This window comes from Dysidea avara, chromosome 11 (assembly GCF_963678975.1).
Source record: "Dysidea avara chromosome 11, odDysAvar1.4, whole genome shotgun sequence".
Lineage (NCBI taxonomy): Eukaryota > Metazoa > Porifera > Demospongiae > Dictyoceratida > Dysideidae > Dysidea > Dysidea avara.
This window is the reverse complement of record NC_089282.1, coordinates 9207611-9227481: the sequence shown is the minus strand read 5'-3', so window position 1 is coordinate 9227481 and position 19871 is coordinate 9207611. Positions and strand designations below refer to the sequence as shown.

General features: G+C 36.7%; 1 protein-coding gene across 5 annotated transcripts in view; it reads left to right on the top strand.

Annotated features, from left to right (window-relative positions):
- Nucleotides 1–19871, top strand: part of LOC136238641 (uncharacterized) — a 42025-nt gene that overhangs the window by 18921 nt on the left and 3233 nt on the right. For 3 of the 5 annotated variants that reach the window (XM_066029204.1, XM_066029203.1, XM_066029207.1), the window contains 7 exons: nt 48–113; nt 169–441; nt 6479–6568; nt 6621–6683; nt 9633–9911; nt 13985–14146; nt 19740–19796. In XM_066029204.1, the coding sequence (XP_065885276.1) occupies nt 48–113; nt 169–441; nt 6479–6568; nt 6621–6683; nt 9633–9911; nt 13985–14146; nt 19740–19796 (990 nt within the window). The remainder of the gene's footprint in view (nt 1–47; nt 114–168; nt 442–6478; nt 6569–6620; nt 6684–9632; nt 9912–13984; nt 14147–19739; nt 19797–19871) is intronic. The other 2 variants (XM_066029206.1, XM_066029205.1) reach the window with 2 other exon arrangements.

The following is a 19871-nucleotide window of genomic DNA, read 5'->3' as shown; positions in this document are numbered from 1 at the left end:
TAGGAATGAGCATAAAATAGTTGACTCAGTTTATTTTTCACATGCAGCAAATCCATCTCAGCCACCTGATGGTCTAGAAGAAAATCTACCACAAAAGATTATTGTTAGTAAAGGTAAATTATAAGCTATAGCATGACTAATTTATGTATATGGCCATGAATTCGATAGATTTTGTTAAACTCAAGACACATTATCACACTATACTACAACTGATGCCTGATAACTATGAACGGAGTGTTGGGAAGTTACAGAATTATATCAGTGATGATCAGATTTGTATGATATTGAGTAGTAGTAACTCCACTACTGCTAATAAGATAATATTGGATTGTTTGATTGAGAGGATGAGCTGTAGAGAAGAATTACTTGATCTGTGTGATCAACTGGAGACTATTAGTACATCACATCAGTTGATGAAGGTGATCAGTGAAATAAGATCTGGTTGGTATCAATGTTGTTGTATGTAAAATTTGTATACTACTGTTCACTGTTGGCAGTGCAATAGGGTGAGGTTAGATGTGTGACAAATAATTATAGCACAAGACAAAGCTGAAGCTTGAAATCATGCCCATGTTGCACAAGTATGGTAGGGCTTTAACTGGCTTATTGTACTTAAACAGAGTTTAAAGAATTTAAACAAGATTAATGTTATAGCGATACGTCATGTGCTGCACATTACAATACCCTGGTGAACACTATTTAGAACTACATGCATGTGTATACTCACACTCACATTTCAGTTTAGGGGAAGGTAGTAATTGTTGCCTTGTCTGAATTGGAAGTTTGAGTGGCCAAGCATCAGCGTTGAAGTATGATAGGAGTTTGTCAACAAGAAGGTGAGCTAATAACATTAACTAGTAATAAAGTAGGCTCAGAAGAAGACTCGGACTCACTGTTGCTGGTGGTGGTGGGGTCATTAATACCACCATCACCACCATCACCATCTTCACTATCGCTGCTATCACTGCTGACGTGAATGAGGAATCATTCTAGAAGTTCCTCATGAAGTCCATCCTGTTTCCAGTAATGATCTTCAACTTCTTGAATGTGCTTTATCAAAGATTGCTACCTCTCAGATGTGACAGCCTCAAATCCTTGATAAACCAGTTCCTTAACTTCAGTTAAAGGAAACCTAAACAGATGCCAAACTATAACAATGTTCATAACAATGTTGATATACCTCTTGTTGTTCCGCTTTACGTGTCCCTTAACTTGACTCCAGGTCATCTCAGTAGGATTCAGTTCACAGTGTGCAACTGGTAATCTGACTACTTCATGGCCTATTTATTATGTTAGCCAAAAGAACTGGAATCACAACAGTATACCAGAAAAAAACCATACCAGTAAAATATCAGAGCCACAATGTATACACTTAACATACCTTTACTTCCAGCTATCTCATCTGTAGTATATCTTGGAGGAGTTTTGCTCGTTTGATCATTTCCCACAGACCTCTCTTCAGTGAACTTTCTGGATTTGCTATACCTGTGAATCATCATGCAGTCACATACTGAAACAGTGACAGTATACACAAACTGCCTTACATTTCTTATCTAACCACTCTTTCAGCTGTGCTTTTCACCACTTTTGCTTTGGTTGCTCCTCCAAGTGGCAACTGCAGTTAACACAGCAATGTTTGCAGTTGACAAATGTAACACCTACCTGTGGTAACTGGCATTGTCCATTACAAACAGACAATTGGCTGGTAATGCTGGAAGTAACTTTTCTTGAAACCATCTTTCAAAATTCTCTGCATTCATTTCTTGATGGTAATCAGCTGAAGATCCTTTCTTGGCTTTAAGAACCCAATCACAACCTGAAAAAACAATTGCGTTTACTGGATACTTCACATTATAGAAATTTACCTGGAACCCATCCATCTTTACCCCCAGCATGTAAGATAATAAGGCGCTCTCCTTTACCTGATGGCTTGCTATGTATAAATGTTAAACAAGCAGAATTTTGAAAGCTATTTAACCAACCTGACTCCTCCTATAGTCCCCCAGTAGTCTTATCAGCCTCTACCCAGGATCTGGACTTCCATCATGCGCATTGGCCCAAGTCTCATCTGAGTACACCACTGATTTTCCTGCGCCTTATTCATCTCAAATATTTATGACGATGATGAACTATGCGGGGCTGCTCATAGTATACCCTGCATGCATGTGTAGTAAAATTAAAACACAAACTGGTGCAGTGCTAACCTCTTGTTATTAATCATTTTATGCTTGAATCCCATATCCTTTAATACCCTCCTAAGTTATGTTCTCCCCCAGAGAAAACACCATCATTCCGAAGTTTTGACTGTAGACGGAGTAACAAAACCAAAGGCTCGAACATTCAAAATTCACCCACCAAAATCTTTGACAGTGATAGATTTTCTTTCTTGTCGTACAACGAATGTATCTTCCGTCTGATTGCATCCCGGTCGAAACTGTATGCAATGACACGGATTCATGAACGTTTGTACCTGCTGTGATAATTAGATGAATTGAGTAGGCTCCTGCAAACTGCTTTTGTACCTTTGTACCTTTTTCTTGGCACAGAAAACCCACCTTTCTTGCAGTACTCCATTCTCGCTCTTACAATAGATGACTCTGAAATCCCTACATGGCGAAATGAATACCAAACCCAGCTGCAAAGAAGATACTTAATACCAGTGGCCTTCAAGATTCTCTGTTTGACATTGACGGAAACTTTAGACTTCTTTGCTTCTTGCTCAAAGTAGTCCCATAGCTTCATGAGTAAAAACTTTGTTTGGCTGTTTAACCTCTTTCCAAGAAAGTTTCGTTCTACACTCACTGATGCTGCACTGGGCGCCATATTTTCGACAATTAAGTGTGTGCCCGTTACATGAGGTTACAAATAAATGAATCATGAACATCATGTTTAAAGCCTTTGATTTTGTATGGCTTCTTAATCAACAACCCAGGATTCAGCTCAACACAAACGTACTATAAAAAATGATCTCACCCAGAGAGATTTGTAGTATATATACAGGCTTTAAAAAAATGCGGTTCTGAAACTAGTCCAAATAGAAAAACTGAATTGATCCCTGCTGAATAGAACCATAGTGTAAACATGCTGTAACTATCTATTACACATGTAACTCCACAATAACTAATGCTATGGGCTTGTACTAAAACTACGAGTCTGCATTACCTTCTGTGGTTCACCAAAAGACAAGTGTTAGACAAAAGTGATGTATGTTGGATATACCCATTCCATAGTGTTACACACGGAGAACAATTTATACTTCAGCTGCTAGAGGCAAGGTGCACAGAAAGTATTGATAACTTCTGTTTCATTTTTACAAATAACAAGCAAAATTACTGACACGATAGCTACCCACAAATCAATACGTTTATTGTTTAAGCTAGAAGCAAAGACTTAATTTTTCACAGATATAGATGTTCTGAAATGAATAGAAATGACTCCTGGGCATGCAAGTTTAAGGAGGCAAGCTACTAATTCCTATGGCTTCATATGCAAAATGATGATTTTAATTGATCTTTGCATACTTTCCACTCACTTTTGTATATATCACATGTGTTTTAAAATCACACCATTTAGAGACTTCAGCTACAAACAAGTCACCATGTAAATTAAGAGTTCAGCTATGTCACAATCACCCTGTCAATATTTCAGCTACACAACAAGCTACCATGTAGAGGTTTCAGCTACATCACACAAGTCACCCGGAATTGTAGAGAGTTCAGCTGCAAGCAAGGCACCTAGTAGAGAGTTCATCTACAAACAAGTCACCCTGTGGAATATTTAGTTATCAGAAATCACCTAGTAAAGAGTTCAGCTATATATGTTGCAAGCTACACCATTCAGCTATGGACCATTCAGCTATGTAACAAGTAGGCTTGCGCCAATTATGCCGGCATAATTTTGAGTATAATAGGCTAGCAAAAGCATCAAGCATTATGTCAGTATAATAAGATGATTTTCAAGAATTTTAATTAAAACACGCAATGCGCGTGCCAAAAATACTGCACAACATGAACACATTGCACATTATTACTGCATTTCATATCAAAAACCTTGCAGTGTTTTATTTTACTATTTCTTGACTGATTATTCACACTTTATGGAAATAAGATCAAGATACTCTAATAGAGCAGTCACTTACTCTAATACAGCAGTCCGGAAATGCAGACAATAGTATACTCTAATAAAACAGTCAACTCTCGAGCATGATCTTTATTTTGAGAGCATAATTTTGAGCGTAATAGGCTGGATTTTTTAGCACTGCTCAAAAGCATAATACGCAATTTTCAAAGCATAAATGGCTCAAGCCTAGTAACAAGTCATCCTGTGGAGAGTTCAGCTACAAACAAGTCACCCAGTAGAGAGTTCAGTCACCCTATGGAGCATTCAGGTATATCAGAAATCACCAGTTGAGAATTAGTGTTGCACTGATAATCGGTTCAATAATCGGTATCTGGTCAATATGGCCGATATTGTAAATCAAAGCTGATGTTAATCTCCATTGTGTTGTATATTATAATGATGTGGGGGAGGCTAGACATAAGTTATTAGGCATTTTAATTAAGTTATGTGTTGATGGTTTAGCGGTGACTAGCCCTTAATAAACTATCAGGTTTTAGGCCATGCCCAACAGTAAACTGAGGTTTTAGGTTTTGTTATTGTTATTAGTGCTTTAAAGTGACCAGCACTGAAGGTCTGACAGCAACATGTGCTGCAGCCTTAGGATTACCTAATTTCAAGGACTTAGACTTAGTGACTTATAGATGAAAAGGTGTAACAGAAAAGGGACCAAAGTAAGGAAAAAAATCCCTCCAACACCAGGTTTCTATGTAGTACCAGCCACTTGTCTCAGCTGTATATATAGCAGTAGTAAAATGTACTTAAAACCTGTTTACCATGAGTAACTTTTACTTGTGGTATATATTTAACTTTACATTTTAGTCTAGAATGAGCTGTATATCAATGTTTATGTCACTAATATGACTCATTTAATAATGATGAGGATGAGTGTTAGTATTGTTAGTGTATATTGGATCGGTTATCGGTACCGGCTAATTCTGTTGCTTAATATCGGTTATCGGAATAATAGGCTAATTTGGATATCGGTGCAACGCTATTGAGAATTCAGTTATAAACCATGCAACTACATAAAAAGTCAATCTGAGTGAGTTCAGATATGTAAAAAGTCACCCTTCAGAGAGTTCAGCTACATAACAAGCCTCCTGGTAGAGAGTTTAGCTACATGGCAAGTCACCCTGTAGAGTATTCAGCTACAAACTTGTTGCTATGCAGAGAGCTCAGCTGCAATCAAGTTACATCAGCTATAAACAAGTCATCCTGTAGAGAGCTCAGTTACATGCGTGTCACCCTGTACAGAATTCAACTGTAAGAAATTCACCCTGTAGAGAGCTCAGCTCCATTAAGTCACCTTGTAGAGAGTTTAGCTACACACAAGTGACACTGTAGAGAGTTCAGGTACAAACAAGTCACCCTGTAGACAGTTTGGCTACAAACAAGTCATCCTGTTGAGAGTTCAGCTACCTACCAAGCAAGCCTGTAGTGCATTTATCTACATAAGTAACTATTACAATGTTCAGCTCTGTGATTGTTAAGTTTGATGCTACAAAATTGTACATACAGACATTACAAATATAAAGTCTTTACTCTTCAGTCCTTATTTCTGTAGCAAAGAAAAAGTTCAAGGAAAAAGAAAGCCCCTAAGCCAACCATGGGGTTGCAGTTACAAAAAGAAGGGATATCTACACCTTTACAACTAAGCTGTAAAAAAGTGCTGCCCTAGAGTAAAAAAAAAGTTGAAGTGGTGGTCAAGAAGTGGCTGTAATGGTAGGTTAATGATAAAAAAAATTTAATAATAAGCATTCAGGTGATATTTTTGTCGAAAATTTGGAGCACAAATTCACCTGATTGTCATAGTTACAATTTTTACTATTAACCTACTATCACAGCCATTTCTTAGTTGCCACCTTTGATTTTGCAAAAATTTTAAGCTGGGTTTTTGGGGGCTGCATCTTATTTATAGCTTGGTTGTTTTGGTATCCATAATACTAGTACTGTTACAAGAATTTTTGGGGAGTTTCTCAATTTATCTGTAGAAGAAGAATCAATTTTGGTGTAAAATTACAGTGCTTTGTAACCACTTTATGATTCATACACGCTTTGGAGGATTTCACTCAGACTTACACCAAACAGATATTCAATGTCTAAACTACTATTCAACATGTTGGGAACAGTAACTATGTTGGTTTTGCAGCTTCGTATATAAACATAAGAAGTCATAAGATGTAGTTGCCTGCCCCCTTAATCTCTACTTTAGCAGTGCCACATGTTTATTTTATACTAATTTTGTGGCAATGGGTTTAAATTGGGATTCAAAGTGACCATTTTCCCTTTTCAGCATTTACTGTATTGATTGTAAAGGTTTCTAATGTTTCTTATACTTGTGTGCTATATATATACTCAGGTATTGTCCAGAGTTTTCAGTATCCATTCAGCACAACATCCACTGGTACTATTCAGCCATTGTTGCCTGGTTATCTACAAGATGACCCAAGTAAGCATATAACATGTAACTCATTGTGTATTGATGTATTGAATTCATGTAGATGAGAACAGTTTATTCTATCAGTTTACCTTTTCAAAGATTTTACTGGATCCCAACTCAAGAGGTACTGTGCAACATGATATAAAACAGATGGTAGTAGGGTTCCCCCCTAAAATTATGGGTGCTGCCCAAAATTCTGTGGTTAAAAACCATCACAGATACATCATACGTAATGAAAATCATTGCTAGTCTTAGTGCATCTATCTTCATATCCAGCATTAAAAGCAAGAAAGCACTCACAGATGGCCAGATACTGAATTTAAAAAAATCACTAAGACCCAAATTTTGGTCTACCTATTAGCCTGCTCGACCAGTCTCAAGGCTAGAGGCCAAACAAAGTGGTGCACAGCCACCATTTCATGCCACATAACAAGCTCATTGATGGTGTATTCTTTTTCTGGTTCTGACAAGTGTCTGATTTATGCGCTTTGCCTTTCCTTTTATCTTCAATTATATGGTCATCTCATCTTCTTCATGCAAGAAAATCATACCAAGGCTTTAATTTTCCACATCAACATTTTCCTTAGAGGAGTGCATTCAGAAGTCACTAAACTATTTGGAGTTGTAAGTGGAGTAGATACATGTAGCTGCACTTACGTATATAATGATCACATGGACTGACCATGCCCCATAAATGATCAAAACATGCTTCCTTGCTTTTAACAATCAGAGCATGCCATGACCATGCCCATTATACTGCAATAAGCTGTGATTTTGCTAGATATGGCAAACCACGCCCCTTATTATATTGTGTAACTCACCTGAGGCAGTCAGGGAGATTGAGATACTCTAATGACTCTAATGAAGCAGTCACAGCCAGGCATGTATAACTTAGCTATGCTATAGTTAGCAAATTATGTAGTACAGTTTAGAAAAAATGAGCAATTAAAATGTAGTGAAACAAGGTAGAATTATGGTAGACCTAGCTATGTGGGAAAATTCCTACTTTAGAGACAGTGGTAATATGCCAATGTAGGTATTTTCCCACATACTGTACCTAGCTATGTTGTAACAGCTACCATCATTCACATATTGTTCACTAATTTGTATTGCTGGAACCCAATGTACTTCATTTTAAGTATTAACGAGAATACGATAAAACCTTTTTCTGTTCTTCGTTGCTTCTTGAAACATGCAAAGAGAAATTTGATTGCGTCACAGTAGTGTTGTCAACATTACTACGGTTCATGTAATAGTTGTAACATGGGCATGAGGGCTTTGCCTGATATGTATGAGGGCATACACACTAGTGCTGAAACAAAAATGACTGGTTATCTGATAATTCTTAAGCATTGAATTCTTTCTTGTGCAGTAAGGTAAAGTACAAGAGCTATTTCTATTCTAAAATGGGTGTAAATATGCCACTTTGTTCACATTTCAAGCTTCAAAGTTGGCTTCATCCATCTGATCACAGCTTACTTACTACAGCGCTAACAAATATACGAATAGTGTGTTAACGAATTGAGTAATGTCATGCTGAATTAATAGTCAGCTAATCGAATAATAGATTTTCTGCACTACCAAATACTCCGTGTTACCACTAGTAACAATTCCGATCCGTAGCAGGTTAATTGCACGCACCAGGCAATCAATCAGCCACAAGTGCAACCACCGGATATATTGTATATACATGCCTGAATCATTCAATTATGAGTCAGTGGCTGGTATGTTCTGGCTAAATTTGGCTATGATGAATGGACAAATCCTAGAGATTTTTAGATATGCAAGATTATATTTTAATCAGAGCTGTTGAATTGTTTATGGCATAATTATGGAGTTTACTAAAGGTCTAGATGGGTAAACCTGCTTCTAAGAGTGGTTGTTTTGTAATGTTATGTTACAGTATCTGTAATGTGGGTGTGGTTTGCATTCATAAACATGCAGAAACACTTGCTATAGCACCTTAGCCCAACACTTTTCAACTCGTAGGATAGCGAGGATAACAAAACACTTTCCATCTTAGTGGTTTTCATGGCCAAATCCAAGTTGTGCATACTAATCACATGAGTATTAATTGATACCCACAATCAATTTTGGCCACTGTAATGTCAAAATAATTGCTGCCCAGTTGTAGCCCAGGCTACATTTTGATATCATTAGATATCACCTGAGCATACCAAGCGCCTCAAAAATAGCTAATCAACAGTGAGGCTTATACCAAGAGGTGAATATTAGGCAATTATTTCCTGCTTAAAAATTAAAGCAACTAAAAAGAGAATCTGTTTTTAAACCAGGCGCGCGTCCACAGCCGGCTGACACAGCTGGTTTACTGAAATTGTTTTCCGAAAAGTATGTGCGTTTGTATATTTGTATATTTGTTTCTCTTTCCGCAAATAAAGGCCATATAGAGCTTGTATTACACTTCCGGGCAGGTAAGCTGTGATTTAAAGCGGTTAATACATGCCGGTTTGAAATACAGGTGAAGCGAGTTTATAAGGACACGGTGAAGGCCTTTCCCAATGGGCTCTATGGACGTCAAATAGCCAAAAATGACACAGCTGGCCTCCTAGGCTATCTGGTAAAACGAATTCCTTCAAGTTGAAAAGGGGGCATACCCGTACATACGCGAATGAAAATGAAGAGTAGCTTTGAGGCTTTGCCTGGTAAGAAAATGCTATAGACAAACTATAAAACAGTTAAGAAGATACTTCTGTGCATTATTTGTGGGTTAAAGTGGTTTGTTTGAGGTACGCCTTCTTAGCAGTGCTTAGTAATGTAATTACAGAATTATGAAATATTTCATCAATTACAAAATACAAAATTAATTACTAAATTACTGTGATGATTGAATTTTGTATGTAGCAACAAAATATTAGTTTAGTACACTGTTAATTAATTCCAGTTGGGTTTATTTGCTGCATGGTGCCTGGTTTTTAGAAATAGCACAACATCAACTTGTTCCCACTCACTTACAATTTAGCCTGTTTGTGCCCCTTCCCTTGGATCCACTGCTGTTAAGTACGTATACGTATTCATAGTTGTGTAATGGTTTGATAAGACTTTTTGTCTATAGTTTTGGATATTCTAAAGAAGAACTATGTAAAATTGTGTGAATGTCTACCACAAGACTACATGAAAACAATTGATAAAATGAAACAACTACAGGGAGTACCCTATGACGATTTGCAAAGTTTGAGAAAAGCCATGACTCCTAGAATAGCCAATGAAGGAATCCTTTGTGTTTTGATTCGTCAAATCAAATCAGATATAGACATATTGAAATTTTGTGATTGTATGAATCAGCTGGTAGATAACACAGCATCAGGTCAATCCATTAGTACCTTAAGAAACGGTATGAGTATATTATTATTATTATTATTATTGTTATTATTGTATAGCTGTATTATCTCTACTTTATTCTATCTCTTCAATAAAGGCATACTGCAGCTTATTGTATCTACAGAACCTGCTACATTTTGTCATGCATGTACTACATAAATTATGTATAACACTACAATATGAAACATGTACGTATTATATAGTTATACAACGGCCACGAGTGCTCTGCCTGATATAAACGCACGAGCCTGAGGGCCGTCAGGCCCGAAGGCAAGTGCGTTTATACAGGCAGAGCACGAGTGCACGTTGTATAACTGTTATGTACCATTCACCTAATAGGTGGGGAGAGTCTCACAAGACAGCTGTAACACTTATAAAGGCCAGGTTTCTAACATCGATTGTGGGTAACCAAGCCGGACGTTGCGATGACGTTCCCCTGCAGTACTGCAGCCACCTGAGATATTGAAAGCTAATACGCTATGGGATAATTATATCACTAACCTGCATTCGCTGTTCCACTCTATCATGTAGTGCTCAGCATGCCAGCGTGCCATATAGACTAAGCACCAGACTAATCGCCATAGTGATTCTCTCGAGCAAAAAAATCAGCTAAATAGACGGTTTAAGTAAACAAAACCTAACTACTAAACGATACTAGTCTAATTCTTACTATTCACACTGACTAAACTCGAATCTGACAAAACTGGTTACCACAATCGAACGTAAAGGTTAGTATTATTTAGAATATATTTGTTTTATTGAGTCATTGTCGAAGTGGACTACAGTTTAATCTGGGCTAAGATGGCACCAGACTAGTAAGGTGTATAAGTACGTTTATATATATGTAGACTAGAGTTGTGGCCACCCGCGTTGGCTTTTTCGATCGCCATTGGCTGCTTGTAAACATTATACGTATTGGTGACGTTATGGCCCACAATCGACCTTTACATGTCAGGCTATAAAAGAATTCGAGTGATCTGTGTAGTGTCTTTCCACCTATTAGGTGAGGTGTCGTAGTGGTCTTCGCCACCGGCACTTGTGCTATGCTGCACAAAACCGCAGCCAGTGCAGCAATATCTGTATATTGCACTGCGGTCGGTGCATTATAACTTATAATGCACTCGTTGTGGTCTACAAAACCGCAACCAGTGCGTTATAAGTTATAATGCACTCGCTGCGGTCTGCAGCAGTGCAATATACAAATTATGGCACTGGCGGTGCCTTTGAACTGCCCACGCAGAGTGGTACATATAGCATTATACATGCATTGAGTACAATAAGGAAATATAGCCTAACATTATACTTGACTTGTTTATATGTTTTAGTACACTTAAGACCACACCTAAAGGATATTTTCCATATGGTGACAAGCGTAATGTAAAGTTTAGCGAAGCCCTACGTCAAAGTAATAAAGTAGGAGAATATGGTAGTTAAACCCTGGGAATGGACGTTAAACCCCAGTCCTTAAATATGAAGGACAAGCTGATTTACACATTCAGTTGGATCAATGCACAACTTTACTAGCCTTATTGTAGTTCTTTATGAAGTAAAGTGTGGGATAGAAGGCATCTCAATTTAGCAATTGTCACATTGTTTATGAAGTCGAGTGCTTCAAAGCGTGGGATAGAAGCCAGTTAATCCCCACACCTGCACTCGTAGAATATCTGTTATCAACATCTTGGCCTCGGCTTGACCTTGATCTTGGGTTGATAACAGCGGTATCCTACTTGTGGTGGGATTTAACTATAACTTAATGTATAACCCAGACCTACAATGACGGAGATTTTAATGAATAATACAAATGTCATCTTACCTGTTTATACACAACACACTTCAGTCAAGCTGGGAGAAGACTGGAAACTATACTCACAGCTGTAGCAGAATGTTGTTTGGTAGCAAGTTGTAGTCGTGCATGTGTGTAGATGCACTTGTTCCACATATTTGGTTTTAGCTTCACAAGTAAAAAGAATTTAAATTGGTAGATCATCACTTGATATGCTTAATTTTATTCCCTACTTTAAAAAGCAATACTAAGATGGCTAAAGTAGAGATAAAACATAATTTTATCCAGTAATGGATTTGCCTATTTATGAGAAATGTGATGTTGTAAGTTACTTATTTTATGAGTACTTATGTATTTTATAAGACTGCATTTGTTAGTTATCACCAGAGAAGGGGTTGTTACTCTGAAAATAGTAACTCATTACCATTTCTTCCTTACAATGTAATGCAATAAACGAAAGTTCTATATAGTATATACTACACCAATTTTTTTGTAATTTCATAAATCTATCAAAGGAAATTCTAGACTGTTCTAAAGCATTCTATGTACATTTGTGTTAGAAGTGCTCACAAAAAAAATGTGTACTCTATTAAGAGTACTACAAAATTAATTGTCAGGCTATATACCAAGCATACAGAGTACATACTATTTATTATTTACATACATAAACAATAAACAATATAACTTTTATGACCTATAGGGTAGCTAACCAAACACGGCACTGTGTGGGTAGTTAAAAGTGTGTGCTCTACTACAGTTAAAGTGATTGCTCTATTAGAGTATCTCAATTGTACAGTATTAAAAAAAGACTTACTTCCAGTCTTCGTACATTATCCATCTTACAAATGCAGTCTCTCCAACAGGCTGATGAGCTGGTGAAACTCAGCATTAGCAGTATTTAATAAGTTGCCTGTAAACAACCAGCTGTTTTAAAACATGTGTGACCTGACTAATTAACACTAACTTGTTGTACATCTGATTTCCAGCCCATCATCTCTCCAGGATCCGTCGTCTCTATCTGATCAATGAGCAAACCTCGGAGCGAACAGGGAATGAAGGTTATGTGCTAAATTGTTTTGATTAGCGTTAAATAGAAACCTCGTACCATTTCACTCACCAGCATGAACAGGCAGCATTATAATACGTTTGTGCCTTTGTTCATAGTCGATTCTATCCCTGTTTAGTACATGTCTGTAGTTCTCGTAGTTTTCGAGTACATTAATTATTTATTTATTATTACAGAATTTTTACTGCATTTCTTATTATTCTTAGTACCGTTTAATGGGTTGATTTCGAAGGGGAAATTTTCAAAGAGCAGCTGCTAAAATAAATTTTAAAGGTATAATCTTCAAATACTCTATCATCATGCTTAGTGCCACTAAAATTATTTTTGTAAGTGTGCATGTTAAATTAAGTGAAGACGGTGACCACGCATAGCGGTACAATTTAAATTGAGGACTATTCCACTATAGGAAAGATGGTTTTGCCAATGGGAAATGAGTAACCTTCATCGTCGATTTGCTGTGGGTGTAGCCATTGCAGCGTCAATTAAAGAAAGCAAAGGTGTTGGCCTGGCTGCCAGGTATGGAAAGAGATATCATGTATTTGTTCTGTATTTCTTTTACCTAAGATGTGGAGTTCTGCTTAATAGTGGACAGAATTCGGCCGACCTGGCACAAGGCAGCTTTATATTCAAAGAGTTAAATTTTTGTAGAAGCTATGTTCTTTGAATAATTCGAAAAATGAACTCCTTTGAAATTAACCCATTACACGGTACTTGGTTGTATAAATATATATGAAATTATGCAGAAATTATTACTGTATAGCCTAAATATTTCGAGGGGCAAACATTTCAAGGTTGAGCAATGTTGCTAAAAATAAAATTTTTGCAGATTTACAAACACTCCCAAAATGTATTAGACTATATGGAGGTCGAAATATTTCAAGGTTAAAATTTTCACTGATAATCCCCAAAACTGCAAAATCAGCAAAAACTTTCCCCCTTGAAATACTTAGGCTATACAGTACAAATGTCAAAGAAAAAATGAAGCCAATTTTTGGAGGCTCATATCTTGGTAATGCCTGAAGCGATTTTGCTGAAATTTGGTATTGTGGGTACTGAAGGTAGAGATATTTTCCACAATAAAGAAAGCATGGAGCAATGTATTGCATTATTATTCTTCCTGTCGATATATACTGGTGTAATGTGCCAGCTTCTTGGGGTGCACGACACACTACCATGTGTTCTTGTGGATTTTGTGGTATTTTCTTGTGTAGCAGTGGTCACTTTTATCTTTACACAGAGTTTTTGAAAGCTATTGGCTTGCCACTTATGACTACTAATGAATCTTCATTACCTGGTGATGGTACTAGCTCATTGTTTGGGTTACATCAACCTAAAGTAATCATACAAATACCACAGCATTCATCAGTATCTACACTGTCACATGCACAAGCCAGACAAGGTCTGTTTATCAATAATGTAATAAGTAATATTTTGTTATGTCTTTATTTACTGTGTGTTAAAAATATTTTGAAATAAAGTGATGATCAGTGTGCTTTTTACTGAATGAAACAAGTGGTATGATAGAGATTTAATCATGTGGAAAGAATCTAAATTTGGCATTGTACAGCACAAAATTATACTCTAACCTATAGCTATTAGTAATTCTTTCCATGCATGTAGTAGTAGTTCTTTTTAGTGCTGGATCCCTCACTTTTCAGATGATAATTGATAGCTGGGGTGTGTGACACCATTTCTTTCTTTTGATGTGGTACTATACGTGGGTTCACCAGTCATAATAATTTTATTTTACAAAAAAGTGAACCAACAGGTACACAAAAAAATCAACTACAGTAGGGACCATAGCACATCGATAAAAAGTACTGAAACAAGCTGGAGTAGTGCACGATATTAAATCCTAGTAAAACAATAACAAGTGTTATATCCCTACTGTGCTATGGTCCTTACCTTAGTCAATTTTTGTGTACTTGTTCTATACTGACTTGGCTGGATGTAGAGTCTGATAGAGCTACGCTAGTCTCACATGCCAGATGGTTTGTGTTGGGGTGGTAAATGAATCGTCTGGTCACTGTTGCACGCATTCTGTGATTAAGTAAAGGACCGAATCTAGATTACAAACTATTTTTTATGAAAGTTATGGGCTTAGGATTTTTGTTCCCCTAGTACAGGACTCTTAAAAGCATTGGTGAAGGAAGGAACATGCATGCTTCACTACAGATTTGTGAAATGGCAGAATCGTTGAGGAAGACCTTCGACAATGTTTCAAATACATCACCAAGACATTACCAATGCAATTTTTGCCTCAGTCTGCTCACAGAGGTGACTGGCATGACTAATACATCATCCTTGGCAAAAAATAATACTGTTATGTAATCTAATTGCATTCCAGTATGTTCACGGAAAGTGTGCAACAGTGACTAGATGGTTTGTTTGCAGCTAGGCCTAGCGCTTGCTACCAGCCATGCAATTATTCATAACACCCCTATAAAGTTCAAAACTGATGAGACAACTGTCAAGGATGTCACAACATCAACACATTGGATGAACTTGAAGATGTTGACCAGCGTATTTACTGTAAGTGGCAAAATTAACCACAGGATGAGCCAAAGTTATTAAAGAAGTGGTGACTGTTAATTGTTGCATTTGAGAACTACAAAAGCTGTCAGGGTTTTAGAAAACCCAGACCGGATCAGACCGGACAGGACCAGGTCAAGTAAGCCAATTCACACAACAGCTGTAGCATACAATTCATGCAATCTAGCTAAAACATACACTCTTCACCTTGTAGCCACTCTGCCAAGAACACGATTAGCTAGCTACAATGGCTCAGTTCAATCCATCGTACAATAGACCCATTGATCCATCCATTGATCAACCATTCATGCAATAGCTATGATCGCTGTTGCAGTCTGAGCCATTGTAGCTAGCCAATTGTGTTCTTGGCAGAGTGGCTACAAGGTGAAGAGTGTATGTTATAGCTAACTATTGCATGAATTCTATGTTACAGCTATCGTGTGAATTGGCTTACTTGAAGAATTGACCCGGTCTGGTCCGGTCTGGTCTGGGTTTTTTAAACCCCCAAATCTGTCATAATTGTAAAGTGAAAGTGGCACCAGATTCAAATGTAGTTTTTGAAACTTCCAGCAAGTGCAATTCAAAAATGAAATCCACCAAATGTGCAGTGTAATTTTAGAAGATGAGCAAAAGAAATTGTACTGAGTTATAAATTTTTAATGAAGTTTTATTAATTAAGTATGGAGAACAAACTGGAGAATACAAACTATGCTGATCAGGTCCTGTCAGCACCTCCTTTACATTACACCATTTCACATAAAGACATTGTATTGATACCTCTGTGGCACAGTAATTCATCATTATAATCAAACTGCTTTTATTTTTCTTTACTTTGTAATGAATACATAATACCAATTAACAGTACTGAATAATTCAGAAGTGTTGAATGCTGCAAATTTAAACCTGTATTTTATACAAGATGTTAATGTTGATAGCTATTTTGGTGACTTTAACACCCTTCTTTATGCTGTTAGTATTAAACAAGTAGAAGGAAAAATAAGCCTTTCTGCAATGACATCAGAGCAACCTCTCTTTGGAGTACTCTAATGTTTTTAAGTACAGGTGATAATGAGTGACAAATGAAGATTGATCATTTGTGTGACTCAGGAAGAAGATATCCAGCTGAAACTAACAGGTATGGGTATAACACAGCAGAATTAAATCGTTTATGTGGGTTTTGAAAATTTCAACTGGTTTTGAAGGTTGAGTAGAAATAACTTTTCTTTATATACGTTGTAGCCATACCTGGTTTCTTGGCTTCAGTATCATCTTTATTAACAACTAAACGGTTCATGAAAAACTTGTTGTCATAGAAGCAATGCTTGAAAATATAAGAGTACCCCAAATAGAAAATCGATGTGACATCATTGTGGAAAAGGCTTATTAGGAGATTAGGGATCAAAGAAAAGAAAAGTATATAACAATCAAAATAAATGTCACATGAAACACAGTTTAGACTTGCCCCTACATACTTTAGCATGCATCTGTCTAGTTAGGCTATATAGTATATATATCCTGCCAGTGTGCAAAGTAGTGTATGCTCTACTTACAAATTATTTTAAATGTCTATGAGTTAGGCCACTCCCAACTGATATTTATGTTTCGTGTCCCAGTTTCAGATGCGGACAGGGTAGGATCAGCTACAATGATGTGACTGCTCAATTAGAATATTTTATGGGGTACACTGACTGTTCTATTAGAGTACATCAATCACGCTATAATCACACTACCATTCCAATTTTCTGCTAGTGTAAAGCTAAACACGACATTGGAAGGTTAGATTTATTTAGCATATTTGCTGCAACCCATTAAATATATTTCTAATATATGGCTACCAATGCTGGCAAAATTTTGCCATGCATCCTGAAATTTCATTTTCTCAGAGAAGATGCTGGCAGTGGACAAGGAATATAATTACCAATTGGAGAAGTAATAATTGATTGAACTATCATCACAAAGTAATGAATTGTACTTTGTTCACAAAATCATATTTTACTACATATAAATAATTATATATTTTATATAATATGCTAATTCACCTCTTAACTAATACTGAGTGAATCCCATTGCAAATACAGCTTAGCTGTACAAGAGGATATATGTTCATGAATGTAAAAGTAACTGATGACTAAAAGAGCAGGTATCTGGTGTGGCCAAAAATGAATGGTAATCAAGACACACAGTAGTGTGTCGTGCAACCCAAGAAGCTGGCACGCCACACCGTGAGTATATTTACAGGAAGAAAGAAAACGCGACTTTCACACCTTTGTAGTTCCATGATCCCTTATCCGATTGGAGCTAGTTTCACTATAGAGGTGCCTGCCAGGTAGGCCACACCACATACCAAATTTAAAGGAAATCTCCCTGCCATTTCTGAGATATGAGTGGCTAAAGTTTCATTTTAATTTCTTTGTTTTTTTTTTCTTCGCCGTAGGGGGGCTACGGGGGCTTCGATTTCTTTTCACGCACTTTGCAAAAATTGCTATAAAACACAAATTTGTAACTCCATTGTATCGATATTTGGCACAAGTAAAGAGCGTATAAAGGTACATTCGCGTACCAAATTTGCTATGAATCTGATAAATATCCAAGGAGTTATGAGCATTTATTCACATTAAAAAAGATGAAACTTTTGTCACGGCTACAGGGTAAACCGAGTAGAGGAATAACTTGAAAATTCGTGTGTACATAGGCTGATCATCGTAGGAGTGCCTTTTGGTAGTTATAACAGCAACAGACGTACAGCTACAAAGTTATAAAGCAAAAACTGAGCAAGTGTAAAATCACTGGATTGAGATACTCTAATAGAGCAGTCACTGGGGGGCAAAAAAAGGTGTATAAAAAATGTTGAAAAAAAAATGAACTGATCATAACCAGAGTTTGAACCAAGGACCTCCATACCTAACGCCTACATCCTTAACCTCTGAACCACTGCTACCTTGGCTGATCACTTCACTTAATTTCTGTCTTATAATTGAAAATTCTAGCTTAATAAGGAAAACTGATCTACCAATAGAAAATCTAAAAAATTTTATGTGTGTTCTATCAGCGAAAGCAAAAACGTGTGCTCTATTAGAGCATTAGCACCATACTATTGTTGCAACACTTTGAGGCTCAGTCTAGTAACTATTTCATCAAATTGAGCCATTTTCGTATTGATCAGTGGTATATTTGTAGTATTAACTTAGTTTCGCCCCCAGGCAGTCTGCGAGCAGACTAGTATGACCAACTCGCGCCAATCATTACCATCATAATCATCATAATAAGTGCTATATGCTAGCAAAACTTGTGATACAGCAGCCTGGAAATCATATCCCAGTAAAAAGGTGCAGGATCTGATTTTTGAAAATACAAAAAGAAGTGAAATCCACTCAAAAACAGCCAAGCTGTAAAAAAAGAGTGCGGCCCTCAAAAGCCTGAGTGAAAAAAGTTGTGAAATCAAAGGTGGCAGCCAAGAAATGACTGCAATGATGTTAATGCTAGAATATTTTAATAATGGCTGTGTGCATTGTTAAAATTTATTAGCATTAACGTCATTGCAGCCATTTCTTGGCCGCCACTTTTGATTTCACAACTTTTTTTCATCCAGGTTTTTGAGGGCCGCACTCTTTTTCTATAGCTTGGCTGTTTTTGAGTAGATTTACAATCTTACATTGATTCTTTATTATTGACTTGTACAGTCTTGTTGCATTCCTAATTAATTCATTTTATGTAACTCTAATTGGCTAGCAATTTGACTGCTTTTTTTAAATGCTCAAATATCAGCTCTTTTAGTCACCAATTACTTTTACTTTTGTGGATGCATCCTTTTTGTACAGCCAACTGTTTTTGTGTGGTAAAAGTTTAATTCTACAACATTCTCTGTACATTCTATTAGAAATCCTTGAATGTGCACTCATGCTCAGTCTTCTGCATGTACTGTATTTTGGCATTGATATATGTAAAATTACATGTCCAACCCACAATGACTTGACCTATATGCATATACCATTATCTAAGTTGGTTAGTAACCATGCCCTCGTTTATTCATGGTTCAGAAACTTCACTTTGCTCGGTTTATAAATCCATGAAGAACTTTGGTCTGGGTTTCTAACCTATGTATAATCACCACTGTATCTGTAGATAAGAAGACTTGGGTAAAACAAACCCCACAGCCAGTTTATGACCAGCTATATTGTATTCAAAACACAAAAAGAGGTGAAATCCATGTAGAACTGTCAAGCTATAGAAAAGGGTGTGGGTATTTAAAAGCTCGATGTCAAGGTTAAAAATTAATTTTAATATTGCAGCCATTTTAATTAGCTTTAACAATAGTTAGTTTTTGTTTAATGGTCTCCAAATCAGTCTATGTAATACTAAATCACAGTGCTAATTCACAATGTTTTTACAAGTCTTTAACCACACATGGACTTACAATAAACATAATGTTGCTGTTTGAAGTTCTTTATCTGTTCTTATAGGACTAAAAAGGGAATTACAAGACCAGTTGAGATACAAACAAAATCGTTTAGAAAAAGGTTTGTTACAAAAGCACGTGTTTTCAAACAAACTTGTATGCATATATCCTAATAATACTATATACGTACATATTT